Below are 16,302 nucleotides of genomic sequence, written 5' to 3'. Positions count from 1 at the left end.
GCTGTACCACTTTGCATTCCCACCAGCAATGAATGACAGTTTTGTTACCCCCAATCCTCCCCAGCATTTGGTATTGTCAGGTCCTTGGATTTTGGCCACTATAATAGGTGTGTGGTGGCATCTCTCTGCTGTTTCAGTAGTTCCCTAATGCCATATGATGTCAAAATGCTCATTTAATTTTAAGGAAACTATTTACGTGAATGTTCTTATTTCTTGCTACAAAATCTGTCATTAAGAGGACAACTACTAAATTCTAGTACCATCGAAAGCCTTCTGATCTCAACTGCCTTGTCTTAGATATGCGGGTGCTTTTAATTGAAAGATATTCTTATTTATATCATTGCCAAGTGGCTAGGGCTTTATTCAAATATTGATATTAATAGACTAATTTATATGTGCATTTTGCATGAGCTATACATGGAGTGCATTACATGTGCAGGTAGTAACATTTTAAAACAATGCTTATAATGCTTATGTCTTACTTGCCACTTACTATAGTTGTTTTCAAAATAAACTTTTAATTTTAAAATGGATTTAGACATGTAGAAAAGTTGCAAAGATAGTACGGTATATCCAGTACACCCAGTTTCCCCTAACATCTTACATTAGTCTTTGATAACATTATTATTTACTAAAGTCCGTTTTATTCTTATTTCCTTAGATTTACCTTTTTTTTTTTTTTTTGTCCCAGAATCCCACCCAGCATATCCCAGTAGGATTCTCTAAACTGTGACAATTTCTTAGATTTTTCTTGACAGTTCTCAGGAGTGTTGGTCAAATGTTTTGTAGAATGTTCCTCAATTGGAATTTGTTTCATGTCGTCTCATGATTATATGGGGTTATGGGCTTTAGGGACAAAGACCCCCGAGGGAGAGTACAATCCTCATCACACCGTATCAAGGGGCCATGCATGAACAAGACATCACTGAAGATGTTAAACTTAACCAAATAGCTGAGGTAGTGTCTCCTCTAGAGAATAAACCTGGGGTAGGTTTCTTCATTGTAAAGTTATTCTTCCTGATTTTTGTGCTATATTCTTTGGAAGGAAGCCATTATGCCAAGTTCACAGTTTTAAGGGGTGGGGGTGGGGGCTATGTTCCATTTTCTTGAAGGGGGAGTATCTCCCTAAATGATTTCGAATTGTTCTTTTCCATTATTTATTGAATCATTTCTTTGTATCAGGAGGGCGCTGTGGATATTTATTTTATACTGAGCTAGAATCCAATACTACCTTATTTATTTGTTGGTCTAACTGTTCCAGGTTCCTCCAGGTTTTCAGGGAAGAAATAATATCATTCTTACATAAACTCTTACAGAGAAATGGACAAAAGGGTGCACTTTCCAATTTTTATGAGGACACACTAGTCTTCGGACCAAGCATGACAAAGCCATTATAACACGAGAGAGCAAGTACAAATAGTTTCTTTCATGAACATGGAGGCCAGCTTTGGAGGGTACCCAAGACGTAAAGGGTGTAACCTCGGGGGCTTCAGGTAACAGAGGCTGGATCCCCCTGACCCGTACTATTTGGTGGATCCCATAGTCCTCAAAATGTTTGCATCCGTCTGGGAAGTTATGCAGAGCCTTTGGCTCGTCCAATATGAAAACTACAGGGCAGCCCACAGATTTTTGGAACAAGGCAATGAGACCTCCAATAAGTAACACTTTTCCTTTAAGGAACAGTTTCAGGCTTGATATTAGGCTACGTTTGAAACTGAACATCTGATCTTGGGAGACCAGGTGACCATGAGTTCTGAACAGCCCATCACGTCTGGGTGCTGTGTTATCCAATTCATCATAAAGTAGGGCGTTTTCAGGGTTCTGCCATCGAGAGGGAAAGGGCAGGTGCAAGACCAGGCCTCAGTGAGGAGGCCCTGAAGGGGCAGCTTGTTTCAGAAGGTGATGGCTCAAAACCCCTCTCAGCACTCCTGTTCTTGCCTCTCTCCAAAGAGCACCTGTTTACATGGGAAGCACCTCATGATGAGTTAGCTAAGTGGGAGGAAATGACCTTGTTTACAGGTAACTGTGCACAGTATGTGACGGATTACTGTGGCGCTAGAGCCCTGCTCTGAGGTAGCCTAAAGGACAATCAAGAATAGGAAATTTTCCTGTGGGTAGAACTTCGATGTGTGTGTGTGTATATATATATTTTGTTTGTTTGTTTGTTTGTTTGTTTGTTTCCCTCACTTTTCCTAGGAGAGATGGACTGACACAAGGATCCACACTGAGCAATGACTAACATTTAATATTTTGGCCTAAGATTAGGGACAAGGAGAATGAAACATGGCTGATAAGAAGGTTCAGGAAATACAGGTGGGTCCAAAATGTCAGAATATTTCTATCTTATTTAAATTTCATCACAAATCCCTCCCTTCTGAGGAGTACTTGAACAACCAAACAAGGATGGGCTTATCTGCTTGTCAGGCCTCCACCCTCCCTAACCACCTGAGGTATTGTTCACATTGCTCATGACAGGGGAAGTGATGGTGAAAGAATCCTTCCCTCACCACCACTGTAGAACAATCATCTTCAAGACCTTCACGTGTGGCCATCCCAAATGCTTGGTAGCTAGCCAGCCTCCCCGGACCCATTCCATCATAGAAAATGTGGTGATTTTTCCTTACCAAGCTAGACATTTCTGGGGCTAGACTTTCTTCCCTGCAAGACCCATCACACGTGGACTTACTGAAGGCCTTATCCAGCATTATGGTGTCTATCCTACGTATCACTTCCTCTAACTAAGGACTCACTTCTGAGTCCAAATTGAAGGCAACGGGATGACAGGATACACTGGTCTTATCATGTTCCTCATAACCCAGAAGCAACTGGCCGCATAAAATGGTGGAATGGCCTGTTAAGAACGCAGAAAAGGCAAAAGAAGGAACTCAAGGGATAAGGGCCTTTCAGGAATGAAGGTTTGGTCCCTCTACCCAGGAGGAATCCTACTGACTGAGAGGCTAAATAAAAGCAAAGCCAACATCAAAGGCACAGGGGAGGAGAGAATTCACAAATAATAGCTATGGCCTAGTGAACAGTTGCAGAAACGAGGGTCTGTTGGTCATGGCTAAATCTGCCTTTTAGTCCACGGGCTGCAGAATTTTGAGAGGGTTTGTGACGGACCTAGAGGATGAATGAAAAATACCCAGTGACTTAGAAGCAAACCCCGAGACAAGAATTTGTGTGCAAGTCATTTATTTGGGAAGTGATCTCAGGAAGTACACTAGGAGAGCAAGAAGTGAGATTGAAGAAGGCGAGCGGTGAAGTGTGGAAGTGACACTTCCACACGTGTCACCAGTGTGAGCAACAGGGGCTGACTGAGATAGATAGAAGATGAACTCGAGAGTTATTTCAACGGCTCTTGGGGAGGTGAGGAAACGTGAATATTTGTCTACCCTTTAGTGTTTTTTTTTTAAAGATTTTATTTATTTATTTATTTGACAGAGAGAGAGGCAGCGAGAGAGGGAACACAAACAGGGGGAGTGGGAGAGGAAGAAGCAGGCTTCCTGCTGAGCAAGGAGCCCGATGCGGGGCTCGATCCCAGAATGTTGGGATCATGACCTGAGCCGAAGGCAGATGCTTAACAACTGAGCCACCCAGGCACTCCTACCCTTTAGTCCTTGGTTGAGGGCTGCTCCCCAAGAAATGATAGCTTTCTGGTACTTCTTGCCTGCCCTAAGAATGGTCAGAGAGATCGCCAATGGCCAAAGAAAACCCACAGGCAAAAAGTCACCAAGGCTGGCAGTTGGAAGTCAGGGCCAGCATGCGCTGATTGGTGCCGGAGATAGGAGGTGCAACTTGAGATCCAATACTTGGGGAATAAGAGCCCTCGGACCTTGCTTCTGGGAGCAGCAGCTGGCTGAGACTTTCAGGAAGGAGTGCATTTGAGTATGTGGTAAGACTCTGTACTGTTGAATGAGGGTATTAGTAAACTTCTGTGGATGGGAATATGGGCAAATGGACAGCCAGGAGAAACAATGTCGTGGACATCTACAGCTGCCTTGTACCCAGTGTCTCTCTGGGAGAATTTACCCCCAAACATTCCATTCTGGTAGAACGGCGCATCAGAGGATAAACACCCCGCTCTCCTGACCACAGGACTGAACACATGCTCAAGGTAGGCCAATGAAATTCTGCCCCTTGGCAACATATCTCTGAGTGGGAATACCCAGGGATGGAAGCTGGTTGGTTCTGAGTTATATGAAGGCAACGTCATGATGATTAAGTCTGTGAATTTCTGTGAAATTCCCAGAGCGGCACTGGTTGCCTCCTTCCAGAGGCTGGTTTGTTCAGCTCATCCTTCAGTTCTTTGAACTATGAAGCATTCCTCAAATACACCCTCCCCTTGCTTAAATTAGAGTTGGTTTGGGTAACTTACCTCCAAACAACCTGAACTCATGCAAAAGTTCAAAGTTTTGTGCCAAAGTAAAAATTACCTATTTAAGAAATCATATGAGTCTGTGTCTGAGCAATTTCAGGTATATTCCCCCCCAGGTTATATTAATTTCTCTGAAGAAAGAGGAAATTTAAGGCCAATAAAAAATTAAAGCTGGCTATCTGCCTCTTTCAAGTTCAACAGGAGAGAAATTCATTAAAGAACTGCAAGACGAAAACATTGGCATGAAGCTAACTATTGATACAAACTGATTAAGTTTCAAAGTGCTGAAATCTTCAGAAGGTGGAAAGTGACATGATAAAAGAGGGAGAAACCAGTGACATGATAAAAGAGGGAGAAACCAGTGACATGATAAAAGAGGGAGAAACCAAGGTTATCTGGCATTAATCCTTCTGAATCACTCTTAGGAGGAACTCACATCCTTCTCTAATGAGAAGCCACTTAAGTAGTCCTTGAGGATGCCCTGTTGTTGCCTGGAAGGGAGGGAGAAAAAGGATACCATGTAACATGGTGGACAGGGAGGGTGAATTGCCAGTTGGCTCACCTCGCAACTGGGAATTTCTTTGTATGGTGGAGAGGAAATTGGGTAGCAGCTGACTTGGCGACTTTGATGGGCTTTTGGATAATAATGAGCTGTTGTGAATAAATGCCGAGAAAAGTTAAATGCCTGTGATATACCAATCTACACTGATTTATTGGCAGTGGCTAACGGGAGAGTCAGACTAGATTAAAAGTTTCATCATGGGGCTCATTTAGAGTTCTAACAGTGCGTAGGTTTGTAAGTATCTTCCCGATCCAATTGCAAGATTTTTAAGAGAAGGCTTCTACATTTGTATTTAATACTTGTCTCAGTTTGGGTTCCCCTGGAAGCAGAGGCTAAGATAAGAATGTGGGTGCAAGAGGTTTGTTTGGGAGGGGATCTCAGGAAGCACTGATAGAATGGGGAACTGAGAAGGAGGAGGGAAAGCAGCAAATAAAGAGGAGATATTGACCAAGTTAGTTCTTCTACATCCTGAGTTGCTTGCCTTTCTTTTTCATTGTTAATTATTCTGCAAGTCTTTGATTATTCCTGTCTGTATGCTCATCATTATGTGGGGTTTTTTTTTAATAGCGGTTTTATTAAGATATGATTCACATGCCACAAAACTCACCATTTTAAATATACAATTCAATGTTTTTTAGTATATTCACAGACCCGTGCAACTTCCCCACTAGACTCTTTTCATCACCACGAAAAGAAACCCTGGACCCATTTGCTGTCCCTCCTCATTCTGTCCTACCCCCTGGAAAACACCATTCTCCTTTCTATCGTTATGGATTTGCCTACAGAATGGGAGAGAATATCTGCAAATCATTTATACAATAAAAGACTTGTATCCAAAATATCGTAAGAACCCAAATTTAACAATAAAAAGATGAATAAGCCAAGTAAAAGATGGGTAAAGGATCTGCATAGGCATTTCTCCAAGATAAACATACCAATGCCATATGCACATGGAAAGGTGCTTAACATCATCGGTCATTAGGGAAATGCAAATCACAACCACAAGGAGATACCAATTTATATCCACTAGGATGGCTCTTGAAAATAGAAACAGACAGTAAACCATGTTTTGCCAGGATGTGGACAATTTGGAGCCTTCATACATTGCTGCTGAGATTATAAAATGGTGCAGCCACTTCGGAAAAGAGTTTGAAAGTTCCTCAAAATGTTACACATCGAGTCGCCATATGGCCCAGCAATGCCAGCCCTAGATCTGTGCTCACGAGAATTAAGAACTTATGTCCACACGGAAGCATAAACATGACTGTTCGCGGCAGGATTGTTAATAATAGCCCCAAAGTGGAAACAACACAAATGTTCATCACTGATGAATGCATTAAAACAAAGGGATGTGAAATCCATACAAGCGAATATTATTTGGCAACAGAAGCACTAAAGCACTGATACACGCCACAACATCGAAAACATGCCCAGTGGAAGAAGCCAGATCTTTAATTCTATGTCTCTGATCCCAAAGACCTCACGCTGCGTGATTGCGAGTTGTCTGGTGTTGGTATGCTAACTTTCCTTGTCTGTAAAATGGGAATTACCATACTTACCTCAAAGGGTTATCATAATATTAGCAAATGTATGCAAAGTGCCCAGCAGGATGACTGGGACAGGAAAGCACGCAAGGGGCAGCAGCGATAATGCTGCTGTCATCGGGTGACACAGGACTAGATACAGCAGATGCTTCAAAAGGACATCTTGACAGCTGATTTTCAGCTCCCGGGAATTCCACGCTTGGCTAAAATTCTGGGACACGTCTGCCCCGAAACTGTGAGTCCGGCCGCTGTTGGGCAGGCAGAGAAACACTTTCTAATTTCCGGATCCTAATTTCCTGAACCGATGGCCCCGCGTGAGCTGTCCTCTGATGAGATGTCACACATCCTCCCCCACCGATGCGACAGGAGCCACCAACCTGACATGAGAAAGTAACATGACCCGTTCCAAGAAGATTTAAATCTTGTCTCCTGGAAAACCCCGTGTGGGGTTCCTTTCTTCCTCTGGCATTTCGTTCGATGGAATCTTTCTACCCTTTCCCTAATCTAAACAGCACAGTTTTATGTAACAATTGGCTGGTGGAAGACCTCTCAGGGGAACAGTTTGTGAGTCAAGGCATGCTTGCTGTGGTCACTGAATCCCTGAAAGGCAGTATCCCCAAAAGACAACTCAGTTTTCTCTTCTCTGGGTCTGGTTGGAGTAGATATTTTAACAGGCTTTCTGCAATGACGTGCCTCTCGGCACAGTAAATACCCATCCAGAAAAGCACCTGGCACTCAGGGACGTGGTGTGGGTGTGCACGGAGTTAGGTTTTCCCAATCACCCAAGGTCCAGGGCACTTAAAAATGTCTATTCTCTGATTTGGAAAAGAAGAGGAAGAAGAAGAAGGTGAAGGAGGGGAAGGGGAAGAAGGAGGAAGAGGAGGAGGAGAAGGAGAAGAAGAACAAAGTATAAGAACTTAAAGGTTCTGCTTAAGAAAAAGAATCCTCTTCCCCAAAGATAAACCTGAGTGTGCCAAGGAGAATGAGGTGTTGGGAAGAGCCAGCAGCCCCAGGTTCGAGCAAGCTCTGAGCCTGCCTCACTCTGCAACCTCTGACCTCACTTCCTTGTTAATAAAATGAAGGAAATCAGCTTTGTGTCTCCGAGCCCCTTCTGCTTCCAACATCTATGCTTTCCACCCTGTGATTCAGAAACTTGTAGTAATAACCTCTTACCAGACGAAAGCATGTTGATAGCCTCAATTTCACTTGATTGTTTCTCCAAATTTTCAACGCCACCAGGGCTTGGGTATGTTACCATTTGAGAGACAAGAAAAACACTGAGAAGTGAAGGGATTTGACCACGGTCACAGCTAGTAGTACATGGAAGAATGGTGACCAGATGCCCAGTTGGTCAAGCCAATTTTAAGACACGGATAACCAATAGCCAAGTCACTAGTAAGACCCTTGCTGAACTTTTGGGTCGTGTTTTTGCTCATTCACCCTCACCCTTCTCTCAAGATCTCACAGTGGGGGAGCCACTGCCTCACCGAAAGATTACCAGGCACGTGACATTGTGAGCTCAGTCCAGGACGAGGTGAGCACAGGATTCTGAGGGAGCGCGAGGGGAGGGCAGGGAGCATTGCTTTCTAGGGAAGGCTCGTCTGAAGGAAGAGAGTTGGGAGTTGAACCTTGCAGAGAAGGGGGCAGAGGGAATGGGGGCTTGTAGTGAACTAGAGAACTCGCAGTACTGGCAAAGGTCCAGAGGCAACATGAAGCCCAGGGTCCATGCGCACCTGCAGCGGCCGAGAGAGAGTTGGGGTGAGAGGTGGTGGCAGGATTTGGCAGGACTTTGTCCTGAAGGCAATTGATGGGGGCCTCTGGGGAGCGGTGATGAGTGTTAAGAGGAGTCAGGTTTGCACAGGATGCGCCGAAAGTCTAAGTGGAGTTTTAAGCTTTAAAAACACGAGAAGTATAAATGCTACAAACTTTCCAAAAAACCATCGTTTGTACGTTTAATTATTCAAATTTCTTTTGTCTTCTTTTGTGAATTTGGTTGGAATAGATGCCATTCGATCAGACTTGGGAAGCTCCTTCTATTCCGAGGGTTTTGACACAATGTGTTACATTAGTTTTAGGGGTAATCCGAGCCACGTTCAAGTCCTGCAGAGAATGTTGGTATTTTTGTTTTAGTAGGTCACTGATCCACTTGGGTTCAGGTTACACGTCCTGACCTGGCTTCCGTGGGCTGTGGTTCCAATGTCAGTCCCATTTCCAAAGACTTGGCCATGTTGCTCAGATCTGTCTTATGTCTGTGCCGCCCAGGGTCCAGTCTGGGATCTGGGCTGCCCTCTGCCCTTAGTTCAGCTCTCCAGGTCTCAGAGTCTGTGGCATGCTGGTTAGGATTAGATGCCCACGTGTGCGGTGTGGGGATGAGCCCAAGAGTTCACAACAAGTGGGGGGGGTTACTTTTCCACACCTTGTGCTCCCTGTGACCCCCCTGATACTTTCTGGTTGCCTGGGGATTCTCTTTTTAGTCCTCCAGCCAGAAAGATGGGGCTTTAATAATTTTGTTCTGTTACATGCTTCCTGAAACAGCCTGTTTCTGGGGCCTCGTGGTAGAAGAACAGAGAAAGAAGAAAGGCAGTCGGGGTCTCTCCACCTTTTTGGGACCACAGTGACTTTGACTAGAAAGGAAGGTTATCCTTTCTTACAGTATTAGATTCCTGTGTAGCTACCCCCTGGCTGCGTGGATGCTCCGGTATGAGAGAACGGTGAAAAGAAACCGCGGGGGATTTCCCCACTAAGTGTTGGGAGCCATTTCCCACCGCTCTCCCAAGAGCTAGAGAGCTTCTCCTGAATCTCTCTGTTGACACCAATGGCCGCCTCCGGGTCTCAGGCCGCATTGCATTCTGGGCAAGGGGGGTTCTGGGGCAGGGAGGTAAACTCACTGCCAGCTTGGTATGATTTCCAATGCTCATCTTCCCCATCTGTCTGCTGTTATTGACTTCTTAGAGTCTTCAAATAGTTGTTCTATGAATGCTGCCCAGGTTTTACAGTTGTGCTCTGTGGCAGGGACATCTCGGCATGAGCGTACTCTGTCTTGCCCGGACCCATGAAAGATACATCTCTAATTTTCATTTTTGGTTTCAGTGAACATTGACTGTTTTCAACCAGAAGCATAACGGATAGCAAAACTATTTGCCCGTGTGCACATGGTACCTGCCGTATACACAGTTTGCATAACCCCAGGTGGTGGCCAGCTAAGCGGGTGGGCGTCCCCAGAGAACTGGGTGGCATTCCTCTAAAGCAGAGAGTATGTATTTTGGGTTTTGCAGGCCATTTGGATTCCGTTTCAGCTGCTCAACTGTACTGCATCGCGTGAAAGTAGTCATACGAAATATGTAAGTCAACGGCTACGGCTGTGTTCCAAAAACAGATTCTTTGCAAGAACAGGGGATTGGCTGGATTTGGCCTGGGGCTTGGAGTTTGCTGGCCACTGATCTGCGAGGTCAGGTCCAGCTGATGATAGCAGTGATCTTTCTTCGGTAGTGAATTCCTTTACTTTTTCTTCCGTTTTTACCACCCTGGGGCAAGGGTCTGGGAGTTCATGATCTAAGAAAAGAAAAAAAAAAATCTTTATTTTTTTATTCATCTATAACTGAAATCTAGCATTTCGTTTTATCATGAAAGCAGGCAACAAAAGACAGTAGGATTAACAGTACCTATGACTTTGCCACCAGTAGAAACTACAGATCTCTTACCATATCGTATCAGTTCTTGGAGATATTCTAAAATATTGTTTATGCTCATTGCCGTTTCATAATCAGGGAAATTCTCCCTCCTGTCACTCAGTCTTGTTCTGAGCATTAAAAAATTATTACAGTTGCATATTGTAGGTGGTGATGGGCCCGCCATCCCAGAGTCCTCAGCTCTTGCTTTTCCTTTTTGAAGCTAATTTATTGAGGGGAAATTCACATAACACAGAATTAATCATTTTAAAGGGACTAATTCTGGTATTTAGCACATTCACAACACTGTGCAGCCACCACCTTTATCCAAACATTTGCAATTCTTTAGAAATTAAACTCCTATCCATTAAGGAATTTCTCCTCATTCCCCCTCCCCCATCTCTATGGATTTGGCAGTTCTGGCTATTTCACATAAATGGAATCATACAATACATGACCTTTGGTGCCTGGCTTCCGTCACTTAGCGTCCCGCTCTGGAGAGTCAGCCATATTGTCCCGTACATCACTACTTTATTCCTTTTTGCCCTGAAATGATATCCATGATATGTATGTCTTTTAGGTCTTTCTGGATGTCTCACAAGGCAGGTGCACTTTTCTGGAGCTATGCAACCTCGTCATCCTTCAGCTTCTGGTTGATCACACTGATTAATCCCTGAGCCTGCAGGAAACGTGGAAGGCTTGGGAGGACTTGATTCTCCACGCTGTATATTCCCTTCACCATCGTTGACACTGGGTGAATCCTGGATAGATTTTCCAACACGGATTCAATGAGATCAGCCACACTCAATCCAACAGCCCAGTTGGTACATCCTTTCAGCTTCATGACGTCAGAGGCACTTCCAACCACCATCTTATGCACTTCCTTCCAATTTTCACTGTCATTGCCTGTTTCCATTTCTGGATTCAGTTCCTGAGAGAAACGTCTGCCACATTCACTCCACTCCACGCAGTCACACTTGAGTCACCATGTTCTCCCCAAATCCATCCATGGCAGCTGCTGAGATGAATGCCAAGTTTTTCAGACATAAGGTAGTGAAATCTAGTAGAATCCAGATACCACCCACTTCCAGTCACACGGTGCTTGGGTAGTCCACTTAGTTTCCAGGTAACCTATGTGAGAATATCCACTGGGTTGGAAACCACAAGTATGATACAATCAGGACTGTACTTGACTATCTGAGGAATAATGAATTTGAAGACATTAACATTCTTCTGCACCAGATTGAGACGGCACTCTCCCTCCTGCTGGCGGACTCCTGCAGTTACCACTATAATCTTAGAATTGGCGATCACAGAGTCATCTTTATCTGCCACAATTTTAGGTGTCTGAAGAAATAAGCTCCCAGGTTGCAGATCCATCATTTCTCCTTTGAGTTTATCTCCCAAAACATCCACAAGGGCAAATTCATCAGCCGGAGACTTTCCTAGAATGCTGATGGCACAGGCCATACCAACTTGTCCAATGCCCACTACAGTGATCTTATTGTTTGGGATGGTTGCCTCTTCTTCTGCGTTTTTCCTTAAGAGTTGCCATTATGCCCAGGAGAGAGACAGCTGTAAGAGTCATGCAAAGAAGACAGTGTCAGCTGCATGAATTTCCTTGGGTGCAAGGAAATTTTTTTTTTAAAAAAAAAAATATAGACCTAAGAACGAAGTTATGGGGCCATATGTAATTTTATGTTTAATGTTTTGAGGAACTGCCAAACTATAAGTGGCCAAACTATTTTGCATTCTCACCAGCAATGTACAGGGCTTTCAATTTCTCCAAGTCCTCGCCAACACTTTCTTTTTTAATAGCCATCCTAGTCGGTATGAAGTGGTACTCCATTGTGGTTTTAATTTGCATTTTTCTAACTAATGATGTTGAGCAACTTTTCATGTGCCTGTCGGCCATTCATTTATCTTCCTTGGAAAAAATGTCTATTTTGCCCATTTTTAAGTTGGGTTGTTTGTTTTTGGCTCTGAGAATTTTTTATATATTCTGGATACTAGACTGTTATCAGGTATATAATTTGCAAATATTTTATTCCATCTGTAGGGTGTCTTTTCACTTTTCTGATAATGTCTTTTGGTATCTGTAATTTCAATACATGTTTGATTTATCAGTTTGTTGTTAATTGCTCATGGTTTTGGTGTTATATCTAAGAATCCATTGCCAAATCCAACGTCATGAAGATTTACACCTCTCTTTTCTTCTAGCAGTTTTATAGTTTTAGCCCTTATGTCTAGGTCTTTGATCCATTTTGAGTTGATTTTGGCATATGGTGTAAAGTAAAGGTCCAACTTCATTCTTCTGTTTGTGGATATCCAGTTTCCCAGGAGCTTTTTTGAAAAGACTGCCCATTTCCCACGGGTTGTCTTGGGACCCTTGTTGAAAATTGGTCGACCATATATGTGAGGGTTGATTTCTGAGTTCTCCTTCCTATTCCATTGGTCTATGTGTTTATTCTTATGCCAGTACCATAGCTGTTTTTTTTTAATTACTATGGCTTTATAGTAGATTTTGAATTCTGGAAATATATGTTCTTCCATTTCAAGAATGTTTTGACTATTTGGAGCCCCCTGCAATTCCATGTTAATTTAAGATTTGGCTTTTCTATTTCCTCAAAAAAGGCCATTAAGATTTCGATTGGGACTGCATTCCATCTATAGAGATCTTTGGGGAGTACTGACATCTTAACAATATGAACTCTTCCACTCCACGAACACGAGATTTTTTCTATATATTTAGGTCTTCTTTAGTTTCTTTCAGCAATGTTTTATTGTTTTCAGCATCTATGCCATTCACCTCCTCAGTTAAATTTATTCTTGGGTATTTTTTGTTTGTTTCGGATGCTGCTGTAAATGGAATTACTTTTTAACTTTCCTTTTTGGATTGTTTATTGTTGGTGTATTGAAACACAAATGATTTTTATGTGCTGATTTTATATCTCGCAACTTCGCTGAGTGTATTACCTCTGGTAGCCATGTTGTAGATTCTTTGGGATCTTCTCTACATAGGATCATGTCATCTTCAAATAAAGACAGTTTGTTTCTTCTTTTCCAATATGAATGCCTCTTATTTAGTTTGCTTCCTAACTGCTCTGGCTAGGACCCAGTACAATGTTGAATAGCGGTGGCGAAACCTTCAGTCCTTGTCTTGTTCCTGATCTTTGTCCGTGATGTCACCCCTTAGCTCTTGTTTTAAGGGTCTTCTGCGTCAGAATACATGGTTTCCCAGATAGAGGACAGCAGTTTCCTGTGAAATAGAACCTTTGTAGCCAGATGAGTTAAAGTAACGAAGCTCTAAGCCTTTATAGAACCCGCGCATGCCTGTTCCTGCTGGTCAGTGAGAAAACAGGCCGGGCCCAGAAATGGGGCTGGGCTCTAACTGTTGACAATAATAAGACCTAAGCATATAAACAAAGTTTTTTCACTTTGATCCTCTCAAAGCTTCCCATCTGCAAATGTGGATCTGAGCATTGGACAAGCAAGTGACCATCTAAGTTCCATGACTGAAAGAACTGAACCTGGGGGCGCCTGGGTGGCTCAGTCAATAAGCGTCTGCCTTCAGCTCAGGTCATGATCCCAGCGTTATGGGATCGAGCCTTGCTCAGCGGGAAGCCTGCTTCTCCCTTTCCCACTCCCCCTGCTTGTGTTCCCTCTCTCGCTGGCTGCCTCTCTCTCTGTCAAATAAATAAATAAAATCTTAAAAAAAAAAACAAAAACAGAAAACTGAACCTGAACTTTGTCCCTCAGGCCACTGCTTTGCTTTGAACCCCTGACTTGGAAACTTCGCAGAAGAGACCTCCTTCCCTCCCTCCCTCCATCCCCCTCCTCTGGCCACACTGGTCGTGGCAGCACATGAGCTATCTATTGGCAGGGATTAGACCTTGATTGTCCCTGATCTTTCGTTTTGTGGTAACCGCTTTCAGGTGTTGCCCATTTCTTGTGAAATAAAACCCTGCGCACGTCAACTGCCACTAAAGCCGGCCGGCTGGGAAAAAACAGATACTTGGTAGGCTGACCCCCCCCCCACCCTTCCATGTCAGTGCAGCCTAAGCCCTGTAGGGGGCACCGTTGGCCCCCATTGCGGATTCTACACTTCACCGAGTCCTTACCCACCGGTGGAAACATTCCAGTGCCGGATGGGGGCCTGGATGCCAACACAGGGCCAACCTGAAGTCTGCCCAGCTCATGCTCCCTGCTTCATGTACACATTTCTTCCTTAAATAAGTAAAATAAAATGCATACCATTGTAAAATGCAAACAATACAAGAAATGTTGAAGGTAAAAGATTACGTTTTCCCCTGTGCTTCCTAACTAGCAGGTCCAACACCCCTGAGTGTGCTTGGGAGATCTTGCCTGGACGGCTCCAAGGGAATCAAGGACTTGGCACATGGGAGGCTTGCGGTCATCACAGGCTCTGCCTTCAGAGGGTCCCAGTTAGTTCCCAGGGGTGCTATTCTCTGTTGAGCTAACTGGATGGCCTTTAGCTTACTTCCCTACTTGTTATACGGGGTCATTATAATACATATTCTACAGCGTGGCTTTCAGGGTTAAATGAAAACTTTCCCTCCATATTTTGATTTCTCACTCTAGATTCATAGATGGATTCTCCTTCTCCTGGAGCTTATCATCACATTAACTATGTTCTTTCTTACCATTGCCAAAATTAGGAACAACCTCCTGTAGAATGTGAACTTGCCTGAAACTTATCTATGCTTCAAAACCCAGCCGAAGCCCAACCCCTTCAAAGGAGACCAAGAGGACATGTCCATCCTCCACAAATCTCTTCCTCCTCTGAGATCCTATAGGGCCGTGACCTGGCAGGGTAGGAGGAAGACTGGGCAGAAAATGTGGGCAGGCGGTACGGTGTCCACAGTACTGGATACTTGCAGCCATTCTAGCTGGGGACAGAACAGTGACAGCCAGCAGAGTGGAGGGAACACATTACTAAGTAATGTCAAACTGCCGAATTTTCGGAAGCTAAGTTCTTCTTAAATAAAATCTCTCCATCTTATAGATGAGGAATTGAAAGTGCCAAGAGGTATGTCTTACACCGGAGGAAAATATCTATTTTTGCTTCTGCTTTCACCTGGGTTTTGCCTACCCCTTACTAGTATCTGCCTGTCAACAAAGGCAGAGTTGGTAATCTGCCTGTTTTGGCCAGACATGATTAGATCAAGCCTGCTTATGAGTCAGAATCCCTGGTATTAAAAGTCATGCCCATTCATAGGTCTCCATTTCTGGTCCTCTCTTCTGTTCTTGTGGTGGCCTTTCTCTCCAGCCATCACAGGCACATGTGAGCATGTGGACCTTTGCTTTTCGATTTGATTTGAATTCTCCAAAATGACTTTGGGAGGCCTCTGGTAATTAACATTCAATAACCTCACCCCAATGCAGAGCTGAGCACTTCCATTAGATATCTCCTGATGGCTAGACTGACTGGTGGTTCCTTCCATCACCTCTAGCCCTGTCCTTCCCAAGGACAGGCCACTTGGATGCACTAATGTTTGGGATTCGCAGTGTGGCATTTAGAACATAATAAACTGGCCTTAGGACTGTCTGAAACTAGAGTCTGGATGAGGAGTAGATCTGTTATCAGTGTCCGAGCACTGGCCCCAGGAAGTCCCTTCCTTCCCCCTTCACTCTCACATCTCACCATCCCCTGAAATCAAGGTCACTGGATTTCCAGGGTGAGGAAATGAATCCAAGATTGGTCTGACTTGCAGAGTCTTAGGAAACTCTTTAGCCCTTGGGGGTCTGTCGGAAGGAAGGAGGTAAGCAATGTGACATCGCCAGCTTGAAATGTAAACCCCTCCCCAAATTGCACAGAGCAAAGCCTTTTCTCCAAACGACAGCATCTTCTCCAACCACCTCCCAACTCTGCTCTCTCCCGGCGTGACCACCCCCCACCTTGCATAATAAGCAGTAGGAATCATTATTAAAGCAGGCAAATGAGTAAAACTTTTGATGTTTCTCTTCCTCGTTCTTCCTTCTCCTCATCCTCCTTTTTCATCATCATCACCATCACCATCATCATCTCCATTATCGTTCTCATCACTAACATTTTTTACATCTTCCCAGGGACCAAACACTAAACCTAAATTACTTCATTTAATCCTCTCATTGTCCCCACGAGACACACGC

General features: G+C 43.9%; 1 protein-coding gene across 1 annotated transcript; it reads right to left on the bottom strand.

The window, feature by feature from the left end:
- Positions 1–10,771: 10,771 nt before the first annotated feature.
- On the bottom strand, positions 10,772–11,998 carry LOC123800873 (L-lactate dehydrogenase B chain-like). Its single transcript, XM_045810823.2, is given in 4 exon segments — positions 10,772–11,079; positions 11,082–11,116; positions 11,291–11,678; positions 11,908–11,998. Coding segments are annotated over 4 exon segments (822 nt in total).
- Positions 11,999–16,302: the final 4,304 nt, after the last annotated feature.

This window comes from Ursus americanus, chromosome 22 (genome assembly GCF_024610735.1).
Source record: "Ursus americanus isolate L20-20 chromosome 22, mUrsAme1.1.p, whole genome shotgun sequence".
NCBI lineage: Eukaryota > Metazoa > Chordata > Mammalia > Carnivora > Ursidae > Ursus > Ursus americanus.
The sequence above is the reverse complement of the archived record's forward strand: the minus strand, read 5'-3'. Positions and strand labels throughout refer to the sequence as shown.